The sequence below is a fragment of the Urocitellus parryii genome, chromosome 8 (genome assembly GCF_045843805.1).
Source record: "Urocitellus parryii isolate mUroPar1 chromosome 8, mUroPar1.hap1, whole genome shotgun sequence".
In the NCBI taxonomy this organism is placed as follows: domain Eukaryota; kingdom Metazoa; phylum Chordata; class Mammalia; order Rodentia; family Sciuridae; genus Urocitellus; species Urocitellus parryii.
In genome coordinates, this window is record NC_135538.1 from 124,905,469 (window position 1) to 124,932,326 (window position 26,858).

Consider the following 26,858-nt stretch of genomic DNA (forward strand, 5'->3'; position numbering starts at 1 on the left):
ACCAGATGAATGGTAGATACATGATGCATCGATAAGTAAGTAGGTAGATAATATGTAGAGAGGGAGAAATGATGATACATTATAGATGACAAAGAGAGATAAAGTCATATTAGCTCTGTTTCTCTGCAGTATTCTGACTGACAAAGTTATTTTCCTGATAATATCCTTAAAAAGACCCATTAGTTAATTAAAAACACTTTCTATCTTCTGTGTTACCATAAACAAGAATGTATGTTTCTTCTGACTGCGAAGCTAAAAATTAGAGTTAAATTCCTGCATAAATTAAGTAGAAATGTGCTCAGGCTGTCAAAGGAGGGCCAAGATCAACCCAAAGTATTTGAAAGTATTAGCTGGCACATACTGAGACATTACTATGGGATTGAATTTTGAGTATGTTTGATCTAGGGACTGGAACACTAAATTGGATAAACAAAAATTCATTAACTTGGGGACATGAAATTTGGATTTAGGAAAAGATGAAAAACATATAACATGCAAGGGTCCAAGTATCTTTTACATTCAATGTACTGAAGGGAAAAAATGGCAAACAAAAATACTTTGCCTAGCAAAGTTATTTTTTCCAAAATGAGAGGGAATAAAAACCTTACCATGCCCCCCCCCCAAAAAAATGAAGGGACTTCATCACCATTAGCCCAGCCTACAGAAATTACTAAATGAAATTCTTTAAGTTGAAACAAAATGTCATTAACTTATAGCATAAAAATTAGAAAAGCACAAAGCTCAATAGCATAAGTTAGAACATTCCAAGGCTATAACAGTACGGTATTCAAGAATTTTGTCCCTAATAAAGAGTGAGAAACTAAACTATTAACAAAGGAATACATTTTTTTAGTTGCAGTTGGACACAATACTCTATTTTATTTAGTTATTTTTTTATGTGATGCTGAGGATGGAACCCAGAGCCTCACACATGCTAGGTGAGCACTCTACAGTTGAGCCACAACTCCATCCCCAGGAATACATATTTTGAAATGATGTAATTCTGATCTCAAAACATAAAATGGGAATATAAAAGTTTAGAATTGTTGATGCTTGAAATACACTTGAAATACACTTTTATAATTGTAAGATGTTCTGCATAAGCCTAATGGTAACTGCAAGACCAATACCTACAGTTGATGCACAAAACAAAAAGAGAAAAAATTCAAAGCATTCCACTACAGAAAACTATCAGACCACAAGTAAAAATAGCAAGAGATGAAAAAAGAAAAATTTGATCAGGTCAAGCTGTATGCATATATTGAAATATCACATGGTACCATAATGTGTATAATTATAAGATGTTGAAACAAATTAATAATAAAATAATAAGAACCACATCTAACCCTTCCAATATTAAGATAAGAAATAGTATAATGGAAGATTGGGCTCAATATGAGGAAGAACTCCACAATATGTTTACCTTTCAATTCCTAGAATATGAAGTCCAAAAATTATAGTAAAGTCTTAGAACTGAAGCATTCAAACAGAGAATGACAAACTACATAATTGGAAAAATGTATCTAAAATTTTGATACAATGTTGGTTGACCATGACTATCTTACAATTTCTTCTCATGTTGTGATTCTTTGAGTATATGGTAATATCTAAATTGGAAGCATGTGAAGGCCAAACAACCTCTGCTTTGTAGTTCTGCCCCAAATTGCCTTGAGTTACCTATTTATGTATTTACTTTCCAATGAACAAACTGAACAAAGGAGTTAACCTCCTGGTATTGGGTGTTTCTTAATCCAAAAAATAAACCACAATGCTTTGGTCTAATGGGCACAAATAAAATGAAATTCCAATTGAGTAGGTGTGATTATTTACTCAAATTTACAAAAAAAAAATACTCCATGGGAAAAGATCACAGAATTGCAAATTTCAGTCCCAAGACAGTTACAATGGGTCTCAAATACCCAGAGCATTCAGGGACCTTTCTTATAGGGTCAAAGATATATATAGCTTGGCCTCCAGTGGCCAGAAAAAGTATTGAAACACCTTATTTTTCTATCTATGCACCAAATATTACTGGAAGGGAATGAATTAAGAAGATCTGGACCTTTTGCCAAATGGTAGTTGCCACATTGATAGAATTACCCCAGGTTTAGGGAAGAAATTCCTGGATGTGCTAAGGTGAGTTTGCTTGGATTCTCAGAAAGATATTTTAATGAATAATGTGAAGCAAATGAATTACAGATTCTGAGTAGATGAGATAAAGACCGACATTGGCATTTAGCTTAGAAAAACTATTTAAACACTTCTTTTTAATTGACCAGGCACTGTGCTGCACATTTGTAATTGCAACTACCAGAGAAGCTGAGGCAGGAGTATAACAAGTTTACAGCCAGTCTCAGCAACATAGTGAGAACCTGATTCAAATTTTTTTTAAAAATGAAAAGGATGGGAATGTAGCTCAGTGTTTGAGTGCCCCTGGTTCAACACCCAGTCCCACACACATGCAAAAAGAATTATCAACTCTAGATTTTTTTTAATAAAAATTATGAATCAGTCTGGCATGATGGCACACACTCATTGATCAATCACTTAATGGTCAAGTTGAGGATTACTGAATTATTTATCTACATAATAATAATTTTGGTATCATGAGTTGGAGATGTAGCTCAGTAAGAGTACTTCCCTAGCATGTACAAAGCCCTGGGTTTGATCCTCAGCACTCCTCAAAAAATTTTAAAAAAATTAAATGGCATTACAATTATGATTAAACTGTTTTTAATGAGATAAATAATAGTGATAATAATAACTACTTTGGTTTTTAAAAGAATGATACAATATATAAACCATCAGTAAATACATAAAAATAAACACAGTAAAAATGATCATAAAAATATGGCACATAACAGTAGTAATTATTTCCAAGCGGTTTAAGGGTTGATTATCTTGACCCTCCAGAGACACAGGGATGATTGAACTTCCTAAGATAAATCCAGAGATATGCCTGAAATAGATTCTGTCAAAACTTTATCAACCTAATTGCAGAATTAAGATCATATCTGACTGCATTCTCAATAGCTCAGAGAATTGTGGGTTTTGGATCTTTGCTAATATGACTAGAATAAAAGTTGTACCTCATTGTTACTTTAAACTTATTTAATTAAAAATTAGGGTAGATAACTTTTCCTGAGAATATTGGTCATTTGATTTCTTTTTCTAAAATGCAGTAGAAAAACTTTGCCTTTCATCACTTATAATTTTTTTCAGATGATTTTATATATTTTATGATAAGGGCAATGACTGTATATCATAATTTTTACACAGATGCTATTAAAAAAATGATGTATCTTTAACATTATTTTTCCAAAGAATGCATGGAGAAAGAAAAAATGTTAAGAATTTGTTCTCTTATATTTGAAAAAAGTTATGAAATTGCAATTAAAGAATCAGGTAGTACCAGTGGTGATATAAAAACAGATTATCAGGGCTGAGGTTGTGACTCAGTGGTGGAGGGCTCACCTGGCACATGTGAGGTACTGGGTTTGATCCTCAGCACCACATAAAAATGAATAAAGGCATTTGTGTCCATATACAACTAAAAAATATAAAAAACAGATTATCACATATTGCATGCACAAATTAAAATATACCATACTTCATAAAAATGTAAAATTACTGTGTTTCAATGAAAAAAAATAAGATTTAAAATTAGGAAGATTATTGGGAAAAAACAGACATCTCAAAAATGTCTCTAAAAATGTCTTTGTGCTGTGCTCATATGAACTGAATGAAACCTTTAGTGTGTATAAAACTTGGGTGCTGTATGTTCCATTAGTTCAATCATGTATTTTTTCTTCCTTTTATTAGAAATAGTGACACTAAATTATATTATCTATTTTACTAATCCTCCTTATGGTTGAGTCAAAACATTTAAAATTACTCTATGAAATTCTTAGTATGTAAAGCTATTTCATGCTTAAAATGGTGGGCTGATGGTCCAATTTTCATGCTTCCATTTTGCCAAATAAGTACATTAGATTCTTGAATAACAAATATTGTATTTTTAGGATTTTCCATTCTTCCTACAGTCAGTATCATTCTTAGAAATCAAGAAGGAAAATGGCTAATTTCACTACAATGAGTGGATTTATTCTCATGGGTTTTTCTGGCAAGCCTGAAATAGAAATACTATTTGCTACTCTTTTTTTAGTCTTATACATAGTGGCTCTAGTTGGCAATATTCTCATTATTACCACCACTTCCATGGACCACAGTCTCTCCTCACCTATGTATTTCTTCTTGAAACATCTCTCCTTTCTGGATCTGTGCTACATTTCTGTTACAGTCCCAAGGTCCATTTGTAACTCTTTCATGCATAATGGCTATATTTCCCTCTGGGAATGCATACTGCAGTGTTTTGCATTCACTCTCTGTGGCTGTGCTGAGATGGCATTACTCACAGTGATGTCTTATGACCGCTATGTGGCCATTTGCCTTCCACTGCGCTATGAAGTCATCATGGATATCAGTACCTGTGCTCATGGACTGTTAGCCATCTGGGTCAGTGGAATCCTTGCTGGAGTCATGCACACAGCCGCTACGTTTTCCATCCACTTCTGTGGTGCCAACATCATTCATCAATTCTTCTGTGATGTCCCCCAGCTTCTGAAACTCTCTTGTTCTAATGAATATGTGGGTGAGCTTGGGGTTAGTGGCTTCTTGTCCTTGGTGGCATTTGTTTGCTTCATCTCTATTGGAGTCACCTACATGCATATATTCTCTACTGTGCTGAGGATACCATCTGCTGAGGGTAGAGCCAGAGCCTTTTCTACCTGCCTGCCCCACCTATCTGTTGTCATATTATTCATCTCTACTAGTGTTTTTGATTTTCTAAAGCCACATTCAGAGTCTCCAACTGTGTCAGACTTTTTACTCACTGTTTTTTATACTGTTCTGCCCCCAACACTCAATCCAATAATCTATAGCCTGAGAAATAAGGCTATGAAGACAGCTCTAAAAAAGATTTTTGAAAGAAGAAAAGACTTCTTATTTTTTCTGAATAACATCCATTAATTCATTTTGAAGGACAAATAAAAATTTATTAAGGAAAAAGTAACATAACCAATCAAGAATTTATTATAGGGATATTCATATTCATTTAAATTCATACAAATTAACTCTATAAATAAAAACAGTGAGCACAGAGTTATTTGTATAAATTACTCTTACAAATACAGCTGATTAAACCTCACCAAACAAATCCAGGTGTGAGAAAAATTTCTTCCATTTTAAAGGAATTAATTGTTCTTCGTCACTCATTTCTATCAGGGTAATGGAAACATAGTTAATTTGAAATGTCTTCCTCATTTTTTCCTGAATTACACTAGAGTGGGAGCCACCTGATTCTCAATGCCCTCTGGTCATGTAAGGGTTCACTACAGTTCTATCAACGTCTCAGGATTTCAGTCAGCAATACACAGTGCTCACCCTGGAACAGTCACATCATTTGCTCTGCCCCTTTGGATTCAATGGACTACTTTGCCACTAATGTGGATAATTTGATATTATGTGAAAATTTGACCAAGCTCAGAAAATTAATCAAAGAAGGAATCTGAAAAAAATTAATAGAACAACATGTAATGAAAAAGAGACATAAATGAAAATGTATACAAATATAATTTTAGTAATTGAAATTTGGAACTCAAAGGATGGTCAAACAGAAAAAAATATATATAAGACAAACTTAGTGAATTGAAAGATCCAAAGATTTCACACAGAATAAGATAAAAGAAATGTATGTCTTTAAAAAAATTCTGGAAAAGATTAACAATTATAAGATTAACAAGAACAATCAAAAAGTTATTCAATCAAAATCTCCAAAAAGATCTATTGCTCTATTTGCCCATGCTTTGAGGGACTGTGTTACAGGTGGAATTTAGAGAAAAAACTTTTAAGAGGTTTTTTTCAGATTTTTTAAAAAAGACACAGGTCATCAGCTTTGAAAAGCACAACAAAAATCCATCAGTACAACTAGGATCAATAAACATGTAATTATATCATACTAAAACTATAGAATTATTAAAAACAGAAATTTTTTGAAAATCAAAATAGAACAAGATATTCTTAAAGTAATACAACTTTATAGTCTAGAAGTTTTGTTATTTTCCACACAATTTAGATCTATAATCCATTACAAAATAACAACTGTGGGTACTGGGTGGCAGCTCACTGGTAGAGCGCTTGCCTAGCATGTGTGAGGCACTGGGTTTGATACCCAGCACCACATAAAAAATAAAAACAAAATAAAGGTATTGTGTCCATCTACAACTAAAAAAATATTAATAAAGAAAATAACAACTCTATCTTGTGTGAGATAGAAGTCACTGTTTTACTCAGTGATACCAAATTAAATTAATGTCAATATAGAAATATCTTTTCCTCCAATGAACTGCAGTGGTACCTTTTCATGAATTAGGTGACCCTGTAATGTGAGTCTCTATGTTTTGTGTTCATATTTACAATATTGAGCTCTATCATTTACTGTAGCTATACATCAGGGGTTTTTAAATATCTAGAAGTATAAGTTTTCTAACTCTGTTTTTCCAGATTTTCTGGGCTATTGTAGGTCTTCTAAATACGCTTCTGAGTTTCAAAATTAATTTTATAATTTCCAAAAAATAGCTACTAAAATTTTGACCGGCGTTCCATTGAATCTATGATCTAAATAGTGAAGATTTGTCTTCTTGAAAATATTTTATCTCCTCATTCATGAACAAGATTGTTTTCTATGTTTATTTGCATCTTTAAAAGTTGTCTCAGAAATTATATACAGTTTTGATGTAATTGTTTTAAGACTTTTATTAGATTTATTTATATGTAGTTGATATTATAATGTTGAAATTTGTCTATTTTTGCAGCCAATATTTAAATAGAGCATTGATTTTTATGTATTACCTTATATTTGTTGATCTTATGAAATTTATTTATAAATTTTATCATATTTTTAAAATTTCTATTATATATTACATAATCTGTGAATAAAGAATTTCATTTTATGTTTTCCAATTTCTAAAACTTGATTTATCTTCATTATTTTTACACTGGCCAGAACTGTAAGCCAATATGAAAAGAAGTGGTGATCATGGTATTTTCATATCTTCCCAAGCTCAAGGGAAATATTGCTACCAAAATGGTCCTCAGTCTTAGAGTATCTGGAATGGGCTCATGAATGTTCCCAAAGGAAAAAGAGTTGGCTTCAAATATCTGATATGAGCAGAGGAAAAAATACAAAAGCTTGTCACTCTGCTACTTAATTATGACCATTCTCACCCTTCACATCTTCTTTCTCCCAGTTTTAACCACAAAGGAACCAGAGAGAACCTAGAAACAATGGGAAATAACATAGAAGTTGGAAGCTGGTAAATACAGAAAATGGGGCAATAGGTCCTGCACACTCTAAAGACTACCATCCCAGAATAGGTTTTAGTTAGGTAAAGAAAGATGATTAACTTTTCATGAAGTTAAGGGATTTTGATTATGATGTTGACTTAGTTATAATAACTGACAAAGTGATATTTTTCTTCTTACCAAAAATAATTGGAGAAGTTTTGTAAGGGTTAACTTAGGGTCCCAGTAGCATAGGAAATATTAGTTCTACAGAATATTTTCAAATGTCCCAGTCCAGGAACATGGGGGTAGGAATGACAGTAGAATGAATCAGACACTATTATCTTATGCACACATATGATTACATGACTTATATAACTCTACATCATGTACAACAAGAAGAACAAGAAGTTATACTCCATTTATGTATGATGTGTCAAAATGCATTCTACTGTCAATGTATACATATTAGAACAGATTTTTTAAAATGGCTGAATAAAATAAATAAATGTCCCAGTCTATTGTCAAAACAGCTAAGATTACTGGACACTAACAGCTATGCATTGAACCTTTATAAAAACAGACTAGTGTAAAACCTAAAGAGGAAAATCTCAAAGAATATCCCACTGAAACCAAAATTCTACCTAATTTTCCAAAGTCTCTGCAAAAACAACTTTCCTCTCCAAGAAGTAACCAGAATGAGAACTTGTGAATTACTAGACCCTGGCTGACTACCTAGAAAACTCATGGACTCTCCAAACAGTGAAGGCAGTCTCCAAGCCTCCCACGTATTCAACAAGAGGTGAATGCTTTTCTTGTTCAGGACACTTAAACACAACCTCTGACCAATCACTGGCTGAATACTAAACAGAACTGACCCCAAGTAAGATAAGATTTCAAGGTAAAAAGAAAAGCAGAATTTATCAGGAACATCAGAGATTTTACACAACCAGGTAAATATAGTTTACTGAATTAGTCTAGGAAAGTTATTAAAGAATCAAACAAAAAAAGTAGCAAGTCATAGGGGGTTAGGGAGAATCAGCACCCAGAATGCTACAACATAATATTTTAATATCCAGGTTCCAGCAACAACAAAAAATGAAAAAAAAAAAAAACAGTGAATTATGACTCAGCTTGAGAAAGGAGAAAAAAAAGCAGGCAACAAAACCTGTCCATGAGTGTGCTCAGATGCTGAACTTAGAAGGTTGGGCCTAAACTTATTCATACTCATCCCATCCTTCATGCTTTTCTTCAAGGCTCAATAGAGGACATGAGCTTCATTTTGTCTAGGGCTATTAATCCTTCTTTAAATATTTTAGAGTCCAAGGAAAAACTCATACACATTCAGGTTGTAGGCAGATGATATTCATGACAGAGTGGATCAGGTCTGAGAAAACAATTGCAGTAATGTAATGATGGATGGCCACCAACATTTAGCTAAGACCTGCACTCAGTTCTAAAAGAGTAGCAGAAACTTAGATAAACTTCAAGCACATACAGAATCTGAAGAAAACAACAACTGTTCAGTTCACTTGATCAATTTTCTGTGCATCAAGTCCAAGGACTGAAAAATATTGATAATCTTCAATAGGATCTGGAACTTGTTAAAAGCCTATTCATCCTTAAAATAAGTTATTCATATAGAAAATTAAACAGCTCATAAATATGCCAGTTGCTCAATGTTTATACTGTGAACACATCTTGATTGAGAAATAAAAACACAGGGACACTCTAGAACAGCCCTCAATTCATTTTCATATAATACTTTTACTTGTCTTCATGTAACCATTATTGTAATTTTAGAACTGTAAACAAACACAGTAATACATCACTTTTTTTGTCTCTGCATTCATTCTCTCAACATTGTCTTTGTGAGATTTAATCATTATGGTGCTTGTACAGTAAATCACAAATCTTATAGCAGCATTGTTTTTCTTTGTGTGAATATGCCATACCATATTTATCCATAATAGTATTGAGAGGCATTTAAGTTTATCTAGGGTTACCATTTATGAGCAATGCTGCTATGAATATTTTTGCATATATCTTTTGGAAAATAAAAATGTAAGTATTGCTTTTGAAGAATGCTTAGCCATAAAACAAGTACACATATATTCAGCTTCAGTAAATACCATTAACTCTGAAAATTGGTGTAAACACCTACACACCACAGGAGGTATGAGAATCCCAAGTGCTCCACATCTGTACCCACAATCAATGTTCTGTGTTCTTTTAATTTAGCCATCTGCTAGCATGTAGTGGATATATCATTACAATTTAAACTTTGTACTCCCCCGATAACTAGGAAATTTGACCACATTGTTTTGTTTATAGATCATTGGGAGATCTTATGTTTTATACTTGTTCAAGTAACCAGGTTTTTTACAAATTGATTTCTAGAAAATCTTTATGTCAGATGTTTGGAAAATAAAAAGAAACATTTAAATACTTATTCTAGGGAAGTATAAAGTTGATAAAAAGCAAGGGAAATTTTATGAAAACAATTCTAAAATCAATCCTACTCATGGCCCAAATTGAATTTATTCCAGAACCAAAAAATGTATAAGTATATTTCATCAAAATAGAATCAAGGGAAACAAATAATCATATAATTAAATACAAAATCAAGTATTTGATAAAATTCAAGGTTCACAAAAATAATTAATTTTTTTTGTAAACTATGAATAGAATGAAACATGGGCAATATGGGCAGTAGACAAAGGCATGTCCTTTTAGACAAATTTGGCATCTCAGATCAATAGAAATGGTATTTTTATTAGATGCTACTGTAATAATTAATCACTCATGTGAAAAAGAAGACAGGTGACCACTATCACACCATCCATAGACATCCTTGACAGATGATTATATATGCGATGATGAAAGAAAAAAGCTATATGTTCATAACATCATCACAGTAATGATTTATTAATTAATCAATAAGTTCTTGTAATCTCAAACCAAAAGGAGTAGTTTGATTAATTTACCTATGCTGCAATTACTGAAAAGTTTTGTAATCTCCCTTGGGCTGAATTCCTATTCCTAGAAAATAGCCTGCTGTTTCCTGGCATAGCATACTTCTACCTTGGAAAGTCTTCCTACTGTATGCACATCTGTCCCCATGCTGGTTTGCTCTCCTTTCCTTTCCTCTAATATCTTTCTTTAATTCATTCAGATTCTCATTCTCTCTCTCTCTCTCTCTCTCTCTCTCTCTCTCTCTCTCTCTGCCTCTACCTCTACCTCTACCTCTCCCTCTCCCTCTCCCTCTTTCTCTCTGATTTGCATATGCTCCTGGGTTTCTGTCAAACACCCCACACTCATTGCCTGCCAGGCTAAAATCCCTTTCTGCTCCAAGTGAGTTCCAAAGTGTCTGAAAATATGTTCCTGCTCTGAAGTATGCAGTGGTTCACAATGCTCACTTATTATTTTTATTCTATTTAGAATTTATAATAATAGTGGCTACATTACTTTTACTACTGATAATGATTCCTTGGGCTTTCTTTCTTTTTTTTTTTCCTTGAATCATCTTGCCTGCAATTTACCAATTTTATTAAATTCTTTCAAAATTGAACATTTCCCCTTATTGATTTCTCAGTTATAAACTCTTTTCTATTTACTTTCTATCTTGTATTTGTGGCCTGAAAACAGGTGACAATGAGAATACTTTACTGGAAAAGTCACCTCTCCTACCATCTGAAAATGACCAGAAAAATCAATGTCATTCTAAAGCTGCTCTCCAGGAGCATGGAAAGAGCCATGCCCTTGGTATGGGCAGTAGACATAAAAGAATAATGTTTCTTCTGATTTAATAGTGCTCCTTGAGGGAAATCACCAGTAATAGACCAATAGTGTTGAGCTTTGCTACATGCCAGACACTTGTCAGGCCTATTATGTGTGTTGTCCTCACTTACTCCTCACACTAGGGTCATGAAATTGGCACTGTTACTCCACTCTATAGATACGGAAATTAAGGAACTCACTTCAGGAGTTAGAACTAGGTTGGTATGACTCTGGTGCCCAAAACCTTATACAAAACAAGATATTCTTCTAGAACTCGTAGTAATGTCCAGCCTCCTTCACATAACATGCAAATCCCTAAGCAATTTGGTTCATTTCACTCTTCCAAGCATATCCCCTATGATTTCTGATTATATTCTTTCCCCCTAACTATAACAAAGTATTTAAATTTGAGTTTAAATAGAATGATTCTCTTTTCTCATACATTTATGAATTAATACTACATGGCACGGCAAGTCAGAGGAGAAAGAAGTTATTATTGAATGAGGACATCTTTGTGGAATAGGTGAGATTTAATTTTGGCTTTGAGAAGTTGTCATGGTATAAAGTGCTAAGGTTAGTAAAAATGTTCAGAAATTGCTGCTTAAATAATAGGATAAATGAGAGCATAATGAGGAGATAAAAGACAAATTCAATCAAGATGATGGAAAACCTGAGATATTGTGCTACTTTAGAATTCATTGTGTAATGATTTAAGAGGCATTTAATATTAGAATATCATAGCCATAAATAGAGTTTAATTTTTCTAGAACAATCAAAGTGTTCATTGAAAAAAATAAGTCATCAAGAGAATAGTTTGGAAATTTAAAAATACAATCATAGGTACCAATATTTTAAGTGCCTTGGAAGCTATAAATAGACCCACAAGGAGTCCATGGGCCAGGTATTAAAGGCTGTAAGGCAGAAAATATACTGTACATCTAAGGGCATTCACAATCATTAAATTATAGCTTTCCCTCCAAACCAAAGATGCACTAACACCCATTGCTGCCAAGAGCTATATATTTTCAATCTTAGTTAGGGGCAAGATAGAGGATCTTATCTTGGGCAGTGCCAATGTGAATGTGATGGATGAAATGGGTTAAGATAACACTAGAGATAGCTTGGAGAAGAGTTTCCTATGTCTGCAAGGGTAAGAGAAATCAAGTAAATTAGGAACTATTGTTACCACTCTTGTATAGTGGAGGAAACTGTGAATTGGCATGGTATAGGTATGTACTTAAACACTATCCTAGTTAATTAGCTTCATAGGACTGGGCTTTGAACCCAAGCACTGTGACTCAAAATGTCAACAATATTTTTTAGAGCACAGATTCCAAAGTCAAAATTGGTACTGAAGCGCAAATTGGTGCTGATACAAAAAAGTGTAAAGAAAGATTTTTATTGGCTTTAGTGTTTCTAATAAACAACAAATTAAATACCATGTAATATAAAATACAAAACAACAAACACAACTAATGATGCACATGTTGAGAATGATGGAAGTTGTGTGTGAAGACTATGGAGATAGCTGAACACAATTATGATTTTGAAGAGTATTTTTTTTTTAAATTGTTAAGACTCACTCAGCAATTACCAGTGCCATGAAGGACTTTCAGACATTTTGCATGAGTTAATTTATTTAATCCTTACTGGGTATGTAAGAACTGATTGAACTGAGGAAAATAGGTAAAGGGCATAGAGAATCATGAATGGCAAGAGTATAAAACAAAGCTTTAAAACAAGGCAGTGTGGCTCCACAGTCCACATGTTCAAAAACCACAAAGACACTGGAAAAAGCAAGTGACTGTTAAATAGAATTGAATGCAAACTTTTGCCCAGAAGAGCCCAAATCAAGTCGAAACTACATTACATTAATGTTTAGTATTTCATTAAATTATTTAGTAATTATTTATAACAAATATTTTAAATATTTCTTGTTAAATAATAATGCATTCTCAGTAGAAATTTAAGGAGATTCATAGATCTGGTGCTTTATGCCAAAAAATTCCCATTTTTGAAGTTTGGCTTTGTTATTTTTTTTCCTTGAAAGAACAGAGATAATATGTACAAAATGTTTGCAATAATGTTATAAGAGGATTCTTCTTAAAAGGAAATACTACAATAATTTCTTCATACTAATATACACTTTTCAACTTTTCAAACATTAAATATTATTTTAATTCCCTAATCATGTTTGCAAGCAAATATGTACTTTGTTGGGGGAAAGTCTTCCACTCTTTCTCTATACTATATCATTGAATGGATTGTTAGTAATTTATGTTCATAGTAAACTTTTAAATATACTTAATGAGAGAGTGTGTGAAAATATTTGTGACACATATGCGAGTTTTCATGTGCTACAGAAGTTGAATCTAAATGTTCTTTTTTGAGACAATGTGGGCCACACTGTATTTAGTAAATGCAGCCACACATGCACTGCACATTAGGGAATGGTTATTTAATATTATATCTCTTCAATAAGTTTCAAGCACAAAACGTCCATTAGAAATGCTGCTATCTCCTTAGGAGTCTCCTCAGGGCTCCTTTCACTTCCTTGTTCCTCAAGGTGTATATGAGGGGTTTAAGGGCAGGAGTCACAACATTATAAAAGAGTGTGAGGAACATGCCCTGGCTGTGGCCAAAGGATCTCTGTGGTTGGATGTATATGACTGAGCTGGTCCCAAAATAAAGGGAACCACTAGTAGATAAGAGCCACAGGTCACTAAAGCCTTGTGCCAAGCTTGGGATGATTTTTATCACAGAATGTGCAATGAATCCATAGGAGACAGATATCAATGCCATGGGAAGGAGTAGGAGAACTAAGGTAGCCACAAAAAGCTGGACTTGGTTTGCATGGATGTCAACACATGCCAACTTGATCATGGCAGGCACTTCACACAAGAAGTGGTGGAGGTGATGGTGCCCACATCTAGGAAGCCACAGGGTGATGGTGCTTTGGATCAGAGTGTTTCCCACTCCACTTAGCCAAGCTATTCCTACCAGGTGCATGATGGGTGCATGACAGTCGTGTAGTTGAGAGGTCTGCAGACAGCCACATAGTGGTCAAATGCCATGATAGTAAGGAGAATACACTCAGTGGAACCTAAGGAGAGGGACACATGGATGTCATGGTCTTGGCTGGTCCCCTCAGGTTCCACAACAGCTGGGGCACAATGCTGATGGTGAAGGCAAGGTCAAGAAAGGAGAGATTAGTGAGGAAGAATTACATGGGTGTGTGGAGTTTGGAATCCAGGCGGGAGACCACGATGATGGCTGTGTTGCCACAGGCTCAGAAGATAGGATATCAAAACTACCACGAAAAGGATGATTTCCAACTGGGGCTGATCTGAGAATCCAAGCAAAATAAAACCTCCCTCAGAGGTTTCATTGTTTTCTTCTGTCTTTCAAAGGTAAAAGAGAAAAATAGAAATTCAATACAGAGCAGTATCATTATTACTATTTATCTACAACATTTGAGATAACATCTTAGGTAAGATTTTTAACAAGTGAAATTACACAAATAAGAAAAGATATAATTATTTAAAGACATTTAGGAATGTCTTTTAATGCAAAGGCATTTTTATGTCATTTTTTTATCACATTAACTATTTGACACCTCCTCTTTTTTTTTCATGAACTGTCTCTTCCCCCTAATTGTCAAAAGTTATTATTAAAGACAATCTACTTAAGAAAAGCTTCCATGTGGTTGCAGTGACAAAAATCTGACTAACATACCACTCAAACTTGATAATAACAGCTTAGAGGAGGAAAAGTTTATTTTGAGTTTATGGTTTCAGAAATTCATTCCACAGTCAGCCAACTCCATGGTTCTAGGCTTGAGGTGAGGTGGAACATCAAGGAAGAAGGGCATGGTGGACAAAACTTGCTACTTCATGGTGTCTGGGGGAGAGAGAGAGAGAGAGAGAGAGAGAGAGAGAGAGAGAGAGAGAGAAGCCGGGGGACAATATATAATCCTCAAGAACACATCAACAGTGACCCACTTCTAGCCATACCCACATACCTACTGTTACCACCCAGTACAGTGGATCGTTCAGTGATTCATTCATAAAATAGATTAGGCTATGTTTCTAATAATCTAATCATTTCACCTCTAAATGTTCCTGTATTACCACAGGAGCTTTTGGAAAACTCCTCATATCCAAACCACAACAGTGGCTATTTAAGTGGGAGGGGAGTAACAGGTGCATGTTGAGACTAATTTTAAGCTATTATTGAATAGATTGTTAGTAATCCTTGTTCATAGTAATAGAAATTGAAATACAAAAAAATAGTGTATAACAGTGAAGAATATGGTTAGGAAAATAACTAGAATGCATTTTGTGTCTTTTTTTGTCTCACAGACAAGGTGAATGATGATGAATTTTTTTTTACATTTAATTAAGTGATCTGAGTGATATGGGGTTATACTCAGGTGTCAATATAGAAGTAAACTAAATAAGGAGTGCTTACATAAAATCTTTTGCCTCTTAAAAATGATGAAGAAATAAGTCATATATACATATGAAAAAACACAGGTACAAAATCTCAGATGTGCACTCATTTGTTGAGACAAATGACCATGAGATATTTTTTATAAAAATAAGGGGAAACTATAACCAATTCCTTTAAAGACAAGGTGCTGGCATTTTTTTTTCAAAAAAAATTATGAGAAGGCAAATCATATCTTGTTCAACTCACTTTAAATTGCTCTGCTTAATAAATAAAAGGAGATTGGATCATAGTACAATCCTCCATGACTCTTCACTTACTATTTTTCATGATGTTATCCTTTGTGCTCCCAAATTTTCTGCTCTCATGGTAGCATCTTCTTGAATCATTTACTTTTAGGAATAATTATGGATCAGTTTTTTGTTTTATTCAGTAAAATTGTGTCTGGGATGTGGGGGAATAATATCTTAATGCTTTAAATTCTGGACCTAAATGCTTGGATATGCATAGCTAATAAAGAAGTCTACTCAGAAAGCCTGAATAATATGCTATATAGAGTCCCATATTCTGCATATTCCTAATGCTGCTTAACACAAAATGATAATTTGTCTCAGAGTGGTATGTATTTAGTTTTAGTTACTAAAGTAACTTATTCAATAGTTTAAACAAATGCTTAGCTCTAATGGAAGCATAAGTTTTTCCTATTGCCTTAAGAAAATAACACAATGTACATATTTTTAAAAACTTTAGAATCATCTTAAATTTGAACTCTTTCAGAATGTAATGTTCTCTTAAATATGCGTTTATTCATAAGGATAAATCCAGGCATTACCAGTTTTCTAGTATTTTAAAATCACATAATTTGATAGGATGTTTAGAAGCAACTTTAGACATAAAATTTTAGTTTTTTTCCTTTTTAAGATTTTTTTTAAAGAGAGAGAGAGAGAGAGAGAGAGAGAGAGAGAGAGAGAGAGAGAGGGAGAGAGAATTTTTTAATATTTATTTTTCAGTTTTTGGTGGACACAACATCTTTACTTTATTTTATGTGGTGCTGGGGCTCAAACCTAGCGCCCCAGGCATGCCAGGCAAGCACGCTACCACTTCAGCCACATCCCCAGTCCCCTTCAGTGGATTTTATCCTCCTCATATTCCTAACAATGCAGCCATAGGATAAGCCCCAAAGGTATAAGCACATAGAGGACAGTAGCTATGGAGAGTTCATATTTCAAGAAGGTTGTTTCCACACAAGCAATTTTAATCAGTGCAGGCTCCTCGCACATAAAATCATCCACCCTGTAGTGGCTGCAGAGAAGCTGTTGGAAAAAAAAAGGTGGTCTCAACTGTGGACTCCACAAAACCACTTGTCCAGGACACAACTACTAGTTACTGGAGAAGCTTTGGGTACATGATAACATCATCACTGAGAGATCTACAGATAGCATTGAAATGGTCATAGGCCATAACAGTCAGGAGGACACACTCTGGGGAGCCCAATCCCAGAGCAATGTGTAACTGATGGTCTTCTCAGGGCCCTTGAGATTCCAAAGCATCTATGGTACAATACTGGTAATAAAACAGAGGTTCAGGAAGGAGAGATTAGAGAGGAAGAAATACATGGGTGTGTGGAGTTTGAGGTTCAAGTGTGAAACAAGTATTATTGCTGTGTTCCCCAGCAGTGTCAAAATGTAGATAACAGAGATGACAAGAAGAAGAACCATCTCCAGTTGGGGTTGGTCAGAAAATCCCAGTAAGATAAAATCTGCAGGGTTGCTAAAATTGATTCCTTTCATTGTTCCCAATTGTGAGTTATCTTTCTCAATAATTTCTATTTTATTCCTGTGGGAATAAAAACCCTATACTGTAACCAATAAAAAAATAATGAACAAAAACTTGAGCATTTCATTACTGGAATTAAATACAAAGAAACAATATACATATAAAATAATGTAATAATAAACTGTCTTGTTACATAGGAGACAAATGCATGTCATGAACATCCCAAATACAAACATAAAATAGACATTAGAGTCATACAGCAAAACAGGATTGAGATATATGCTGAACTACCTAAAAATGAAATACATATGCCATCAATGAGCAAACTACAAAAAACAAAGCAAGTTGAAAATAAAATGATTTCTATATGCATAGATACATAATAGTTACACAACAGATATAATAGATACATAAACTAAAAAAATACATAGAGTAATTAGAGTTCAGGACACAGTAAGAATAATTATAATATGAAATAGGAGCTATTAGATATGTCTATCATTAATATTCATTACTTTTCTAAGAAGCAATCAATTACTGAAGGTACAATCAACAATCAAATTAAGGAAAGTCTTCTGAGATCTCTCTATTGGACGTATTGTTCTGTTTTATAAATATTGCTCTCTAGAAAAATCTAATTCAATTTAAAATCTAACTCAAGGCCACACACTTTAAGATGTTTTAATTGTAAGATACACAAAGTCGAGAGAACTAATATAATCCATTGACCTTTTATAAAATAAATTATATAGCCTGTATAAGTATAGTTCAAACTACTAACTTGCAAAGTTAAGAGGTATAGTTATGAAAATTCAAACTTCTGATTGTCAATTTTGGGGTTCCCAAAGAACACCCTGCAGCATATTGATTAACTATGATAGTTATAAATATTCCTTTATAAAAGCCTTTCTAATGAAAATTTCTGATTAGGTATCAAACAGCCTAACTAGAAAACAAATAAATCTATAAATCTTAGATTGTTATGTTCAGATTCAGATAATTATATAGCCCATTAGGAAAATATGAGCCTAATTTTCTTTGACATCTGCGTGAGCTCTCTCTCTCGTCCAGCAAGTAGGACCATGGAAGAGGGTAGAGGAGAGTGTGGCTGTGGAGTTGCTAAATCAAGACCTCTGGAGACCAAGCAGCAATCAGGTCTGATTTTATTATTCAGTTACCATGTATATATACTCAGGCAGTAGCTAAGCAGATTACAAGCAGCCACCAATACAATTTCTGGCGAACTGTTCCTGCAATGACTAATCAAGGAATGGGACATGGAGCAAGCACAGGGACTACAACATGTGGCCTCATGCCCAGGGCTGTGCCTAGGGGGTAATTAGTTTGCCACTCACACACTTAGCATAGGGAGTCATTTGCCACTCACATGCCCTTAACCTATGCCACTGCCATGTATGCAGTATTCCATGCACTTATCCCCACATCTCACTGTGCTGCAAGGATTTCTGCCAGGATTGCTGTTTTTCATTCGGTGGCCTTTACATGGTTACATAAGTGTCTCACAACATAAGAAAAAAATTATTGCTATTATAAACAGTAAGGCCAGGGTAATAGCATTATAAGGATTAGTTAATTTGGCTATCAGGTTTTTCCAATGTTCAGTCCATCCCAGGGGAAAAAAAAGAGGTTGTCAAGACAGACACCTTCATCTCATTGATTTTGAAAATTGCCTTAGTAAGGTTATGCATAATCATAACATAGTAAGAATCCCAAGCGCCCTTAAAATACTGAGAAAAATTAGAAAAGTGTAAGGTTACATTTTCAGATACAGCATATTGGGTGATACAAATACTATGAAATTCAGGGTCTCAAGTGAGCCTGTGCAACATAAACAGAATATCTAGTTGTTCCTGGTGGAGGTCTAGTTCTTGCTTAATGACTTAAATACCAGCTCAGGACAGTTTATTAAGCCATTTTGAATGACAAAGTCTTCTGTCATGGCAGTAGACAACAGTCTGAGTAGTCTGGATACTCTGAGTGAGCAAGGCAGCAGCAGTGGTTATGGAGGTGTTGGCGGCTACCAGGGCAATGATTACAGTTAGAACAAAATAAGGAGGGTGAGAGGTGGTGGAAGTGAGGATGCCATGAAAATAGAAGGAAGATCTGTGGAGTAGGGAAGGGCAAAATTAATATTATCAAATGGTTATACTACTGCTATCGTTACATAGAATCAATGCAATCCCCATCAAAATACCAATGACATTCTTCTGAGTAGTTTGAAAACAGTAATTGGATGAGAGTTCTGAAAAGTAGATTTACATATATGTTAAAAGTCATGTGAAATTAAATCATAATGCCAGGTGTGGAGGTAAACATGCCTGTAATCCCAGCTGCTCGAAAGGCAGAGGCAGGAGGATCACAAGTTCAAAGCCAGCCTCAGTAATTTAGCAAGACCCTAAAAAACTCAGCAATACTCTGTCTCTATGTAAAATATAAACAAGTGGTGGACTTGAAGATTGCAGGCCAGAGGGAGGCAGCATTCTGTGTTTCTCTGTGATCCAAATATCACCTAATCGGAATACTGCATCTTGGAAAGTGTTAGAAGACCCCTAACCAACTGCTTTCTGCAGAAATCACCAGCACTGAGACCACATGCAGGGCTCTGAGCCTTAGCATTGATCAGGACTCTGGAATCCTGGGCCACAACACCCAAAGTCTGAAGTTCTATCCAAGCAGAGCTCAAGAGCATCTTACCAGAATCATCTATCAGCACCTCTGCAGAACTCCCAGACTTAACTCCACTCCTACTCAAGTCACTCAGCTACTACCTACCCATAGCACAACACCATCACCAAGTTCCCCTCATCTCAACAGACACACTGGTGCTGGAAGCAGACTGCCTGCATCTTGACTCACCTTCCTCATCATACTTGGTGGGGGTAGCTTCCAGATTGGATCTCCAGCTAGCCAGGTACCAGGTTTTCAACTCCACCCTCTCCACAGCAGCGGTAACCCAACACAGTAAACTGCCCAACACAAAACAACTCTCACTTGGACAGGTATACAGTGTGACCAGGGGACCGCCCAAGGGAGCCCCAGTATAAGAGTTCTGTGGGGAGCCATTCTCACACGTGACTGGGCGACTCCCGGTTTGGGTCTGAGGCATTCTGGCTGTGTCAGAACTTTCCCAGCCCTCTCCTGATGAGAGAACCCGTCCATGTGGGGGTGTGACTGACCACTGACCCCAGGGGCCCAATCACTGACCCTGACCTTGGAGTGCGGCCCCCCCTCAACCTTCATTGGAAGGAATTCTCCCCTGAATTTCTTGTTCCCCAATAAAAGGCGTGTTCACTCTCTCTCTCCTGCTAGCCCTGAGTAGTCCTTGCTGCCCTACCGGGCGGTTAGAGGTGGAAGTCAGAGAGGGAAGCCATCTCGGACCTGGTCATAGGAAAAGGGAACTGAGTCTGTGTGTTTTATTTCGATCACTGCTAGCTAACTTTTATACCAAGAACCTCATTAATGAAACCATTGCGCTGGCCGCATGGTGGAAGTTTCCTCAAATGAGAACTGCTAAGGGAGAGGGGCTAAAGTTTGGAGCCTAACAGAGAGACAAGGAACTGGGAAATCTCCAGACAAGATAGGGAGATAGTACTGGGTGCTCAACTCATTGGAGCAGTCCCAGAAAGAGAACCATGAGTTGCATTCTCCCTGTAGGAACTGGTGGGTACCACTCCCTGCTTCCAGGTGTCCTGCACCAAGACTAGCCTTTCCTCCCTGGATACCTCCACCACAAAGAGGACAAAGACACCAGCTTAAAACACACAACCCCACCTGTTGGATGAGAAGAGAAGCAGAAAAGATACTGTTCTCTAAAACTAGCAACAATCTTGGTTTCTAACTTCTAGTGTTTTTTTTTTCTCTTTCTCTTCTAGTGTTCTATCCTCCAGCCCTCACATCCTCAACATATGTGAAACCAAAAACTTTGCATGAAATAGAATTTTGAAGACTGAGTCATCTAAATAATATAATATATTTTGTATATGCCTTTTTTTCACTTTTTTTTTCATTTTTCTTTCCATGTCCAAATTTTACTATTTTAACATCCTTTATTTTTCTAAATACATATGTGTGTTTGTTTTATGGACTCTACTATCCGCCCATGTACTTGTCTACCCTAAATTACATCTTCTGTATTCTCTTGCTATTAACCCTCTTTATTAGATTTCTCTTTCACACTTCCTAAGATATATTAACTCTATATGCTCACATCCTACCTCCTCAGCATATCATTCTACACCTCAACCTGTTCATTTTCCATCATCAGAAACCTTTTTGTAAACCATTTTACAAAACTACTGATTATATTTTAGAAAATAATTGAATCCAACATGTATGTGCATTGAGGCTAAGCTGTAAACATCTTAATAACAACAAATTGTTCATAAGGTGGTATATTGTTTATATTGGGATCTGTTAACATTGTTCTTCCCACAAAGGAGAGGTCTTGGAACTCTAAAAGAGCACTACAAACCTATAAGTTAAAAACAATAACATCCAAGACCCACAGAGCTGAAAAGGAAGACACATGAGCAACGTTAAAAGGCAAGGGAAGAAAGTGCTCCCAAACAAATCAAGACACCACAGTATTAGAATCATTGCCAGCCACAGCAGGAGAAATTACAGAGAAGATGTTTAGGATGTACATGCTTAAAATGTTCTGTGAACTGAAGGAACACATAAGAGAGCAAATAAAAGTAATGAAAGCTCATTTCAACAAGGAGCTCCATAAACAAATACAGGAAGCAAAAGATCACCTCAACAGGAACATAGAAGTTCTAAAACAAACAAACAAACAAACAAACAAACACACCAAACATAAATCCTTGAAATGAAAGAAATAATAAATCAAATTAAAACTCAAATGAAAGCATCACCAACAGAGCAGACCACTTGCAATATAGGACATCAGACAATAAAGACAAAATGTATAATCTTGAAAAGAACATAGGTCACACATGATAATGGTAAGAAACCATGAGCAGAACATTCAAGACATATGGAATAGCATAAAAAGATAAAATTTAAGAATTATTGGGATAGAGGAAGGCATAAAAAACCAAAGGAATGAACAATCTATTCAATGAAATAATATCAGAAAACTTTTCAATCATTTAGAATGAATTGTAAATACAAATTCAAGAAACCTACAGGTTGCTGCATGTACAAAATCACAACAGATCCATACCAAGTCACATTATAATAAAAATGCCCAAAATACAGAATAAAAAGAGAATTTTAAAAGCCATGAGAAAAATTAATCAATTGACATATAGGGAAAAACCAGTTAGGATAACAGCAGATTTTTCATCAGAGACCCTAAAAGCTGGAAGATCCTGGAAAAACATATATCAAGCTGTGAAAGAAAATGGGTGCCAACCAAGAATCTTGTATTGAGCAAAATTAGGCTTTAGATTTGAAGATGAAATTTAAAAAACTTCCATTAAAAACAAAAGATAAAATAATTTATAGCTAGAAAACTGGCACTACAAAACATTCTTGGACAAATATTCTATGAAGAGAAAACAAAAAACAACAATGAAAATCAGCAGAAGGAGGTAGTTCCCTAAAAGAAAAACTAATCTAAGACAAAAACCAATCATGTTAATTAACAAAAATAGACAATTAGGGCTGGGAATACAAACCATGCCTCAATAGTAACCCTGAATGCTAATAGCTTATACTCACCAATCAAAAGACATAGGCTAACAGATTGGATTTTTTTTAAAAAGATCCAACAATATGCTACCTATGGGAGACTGATAGGAAAAGACTTACATAATTTGAATGTGAAAGGTTGGGAAAAATCATACAACTCTGAGGTACTGAGGAAGCAAGCAGAGGTTTTCATCCTTGTATTAAATAAAGAAAACTTCAAGCCAAAGTTATTCAAAAGGGATAAAGATGGGCATTATATACTGCTCAAGGGAACCATACACCAACAAGACATAACAATCATAAATATATATTCCCCAAACAATGGTGCAGCTATGTTCATCAAACAAACTCTTCTCAAGTTCAAGAGTAAAACTGATCACAACACAATCATCTTGGGTGAGTTTATAACACCTCACTACTCACCAATGGATAGATCTTTGAAACAAAAGTTGAATAAAGAAATTATAGAACTCAATAATACAATCAATAATTTAGACTTTAAATGACATATATAAAATATTTCAACCTGCATTAAGCAGATACAGTTGCTTCTCAGCAACACATGGATCCTTCTCTAAAATAGATCATATACTATGCCACAAAGCAACTCATAACAAATACAAAAGAGTACAAATACTACCATGCATTTTATCAGGTCATAATGGAATGAAATTGGAAATCAATGACAAAATAAAAAATAAAAATTACTCCAACACCTGGAGACTAAACAATATGCTACTGAATGAACAATGGGTTGCAGAAGACATCAAAGAGGAAATTAAGAAATTCGTAGAGGTAAATGAGAACATAGACACAACATATCAAAAACCCTGTAACACTATAAAAGCAGTTCTAAGAGCAGAGTTCATTGCATGGATATCATTTCTTAAAAGAAGAAAAAGTTAACAAATAAATTACCTCACTTTACATCTCAAAGCTCTAGAAAAAGAAGAACAAATCAGCAGCATAAGCAGTAGAAGGCAAGAAATATTTAAAATGGAACTGAAATTAATGAAATCAAAACAAAGAAACCATTGAAAAAATTGACAGAACAAAAAGTTGGTTCTTTGAAATAAATAAATAATAGATATGATAAAAAAATTTTAAAAATATAAAAAAATAAATAATAGATAGACTCTTAGCTATGCTAACAAAGAGAAAGACAGAACTCAAATTACCAGCATAAGTGATGAAAAAGGTAACATCACAATAGACAATACAGAAATATAAAGGATAATTATAAATTATTTTGAAAACTTACACTCCATTAAAGTAGAAAATGTTGAAGCCTCCAGCAAATTTCTTAAGTCATACATCTTCCACAGATTGAATCAGGATGATATACACAATTTAAACAGACCAATATCAAGTGATGAAATACTGATGCTATCAGAAGGCTACCAACCAAGAAAAGCCAAGGAAAGGACAGATACACAGCCAAGTTCTACAAGATCTTTAAAGAAGAACTAATACCAATACTTTTCAATTTATTTCAGGAAATAGAAAAAGAGGGAGCCCTATCTCTCTTCATGCACAAACGCACCTTGGAATTAAACCAGAGACTCTGCATTAATACAAGAAAAAGTAGGCCCTAATCTTCATCATGTGGGATTAGGCCCCAACTTCCCTAATAAGACTCCTATGGTGCAATATTTAAAACCAAGAATCAATAAATGTAATGGACTCAAACTAAAAAGTTTCTTCTCAGCAAAAGAAACAATCTTTGAGGTAAGTAGAGAGCCTACATCTTGGGAGCAAATTTTTACCCCTCATACATCAGATAGAGCTCTATTCTGTAGGGTATATAAAGAACTCAAAAATCTAAGCACCAAAAAAAGAAATAACCCAATCAATAAATGGGCCAACAGCATGATCAGAAACTTTTCAGAAGAGAATATACAATCAATCAACAAATATATGAAAAAATGTTCATCATCTCTAGAAATTAGAGAAATGTAAATCAAAACTACTCTAAGATACCATCTCCCTCCAGTCAGAATGGCAGCTATTATGTGGACAAACAACAATAAGTGTTGGTGAGGATGTGGGGAAAATGGCACATTCATACATTGCTGGTGGAACTCCAAATTGGTGCAGCCAATATGGAAAGCAATATGAAGATTTCTTGGAAAACTGGGAATGGAACCACTATTTGATTCAGCTATCCCTCCCCTAGGTGTGTACCCAAAGGACTTAAAAACAGCATACTACAGGGACACAGCCACATTCATGTTTATAGCAGCACAATTCACAATAGCTAAACTGTGGAGCCAACCTAGATGCTCTTTAGTAGATGAATGGATTAAAAAAGTGTGGCATATATACACAATGGAATATTACTCATCAATAAAAGAGAATAAAATCATGGCATTTGCAGGTAAATGGATGGTGTTGGAGAAGATAATGCTAAGTGAAGTTAGCCAATCCCCAAAAAACAAATGCTGAATATTTTCTCTGATATAATGTGAGTGACTCATAGTGGGGTAGAAAGAGGGAATATGGGAGGAAGAGACGATCTCTACATAGGACAGAGGGGTGGGAGGGGAAGGGAGAAGGCAGGGGGTTATCAATGATGGTGGAATATGATGGACATCATTATCCAAAGTACATGAATGAAGACATGAATTGTTGTGAACATACTTTATATACAAACAGAGATATGAAAAATTGTGTTCTATATGTGTAATAAGAATTGTGATGCATTCTGTTGCCATGTATTTAAAAATTAAAAGCAATCAAAAATACATAAATAAATAAATAGATTTAAATAAATAAATAAACAGCAGCAAAAACAAACAAACAAACAAACAAACAAAACAATATCCTTAAAAAATACTTGGGAAAACTGAATGAAAGAGGTGAAACATCTATACATTGAAAACTACAGAACCCTAAAGTCAGAAATCAAAGAAGGTCTCAGAAGATGAAAAAATATAATTTGCTCTTGGATAGGCAGTATTAATATTTTCAAAAAGACAATACTAACAAAAGCACTATATAGATTTAAGGCAATTCTGATCAGAATCCCTATGGCATACCTCATAGAGATAGAAAAAGCAATCATAAAATTCATCTGCAAAAATAAGAGACCCAGAATAGCTAAAGCAATTCTTAGCAGGAAGAGTGAAGCAGGTGGCATCACTATACCAGACATTAAACTATACTATAGAGCAATAGTAACAAAAACATCATGGTATTGGCACCAAAACATACTAGTAGACTAACAGTACAGAATAGAGGTCATTGAAACTAACCCACAAACCTACAATTACCTTATATTAGACGAAGGAGCCAAAAACATGTATTGGAGTAAAGATAGCCTCTTCAACAATCATACAGGGAAAACTGGAAATCCATATGCAACAAAACGAAATTAAACCCCTATCTCTCTCCATGAACAAAACTCAATTCAGAGTGGATGAAGACCCTAGAAATTAAACTATAGACTCTGCATCTAATACAATAAAAAGTAGGTCCTAATCTTCATGATGTGGTATTAGGCCCCAACTTCCTTAATAAGACTCCTATAGCATAAGAATTAAAACCAAGAATCAATAAATGGGATGGATTCAAACTAAAAAGTTTCTTCTCAACAATAGAAACAATTTTGAGATGCATAGAGAACCTACATCTTAGAAACAAATGTGTATCCCTCACACATCATATAGAGCACTAATCTCTAGGGTATATAAAGAACTCAAAAAGCTAAACAACAACAAAAAAATAAATAATCCAATCAATAAATGGGCCAAGGACATGATCAGAAACTTCTTAGAAGAGGATATACAATCAATCAACAAATATATGAAAAAATGTTCATCATCTTGAGCAAGTAG

At 34.7% G+C, this 26,858-nt stretch overlaps 1 protein-coding gene and 1 pseudogene across 1 annotated transcript; one reads left to right on the forward strand and one right to left on the reverse strand.

Annotated features, from left to right (window-relative positions):
• The first annotated feature begins 4,074 nt into the window (after positions 1-4,074).
• Positions 4,075-6,203, forward strand: LOC113200086 (olfactory receptor 14J1-like). The gene is made up of 2 exons (XM_026413377.2): positions 4,075-4,977; positions 6,111-6,203. Exons 1-2 carry the CDS (start codon positions 4,075-4,077, stop codon positions 6,201-6,203), a joined length of 996 nt encoding a protein of 331 aa, XP_026269162.2.
• A 7,432-nt stretch (positions 6,204-13,635) lies between these two features.
• LOC113200087 (olfactory receptor 2G3-like) lies at positions 13,636-17,360 on the reverse strand (annotated as a pseudogene).
• Between the last annotated feature and the right edge of the window lie 9,498 nt (positions 17,361-26,858).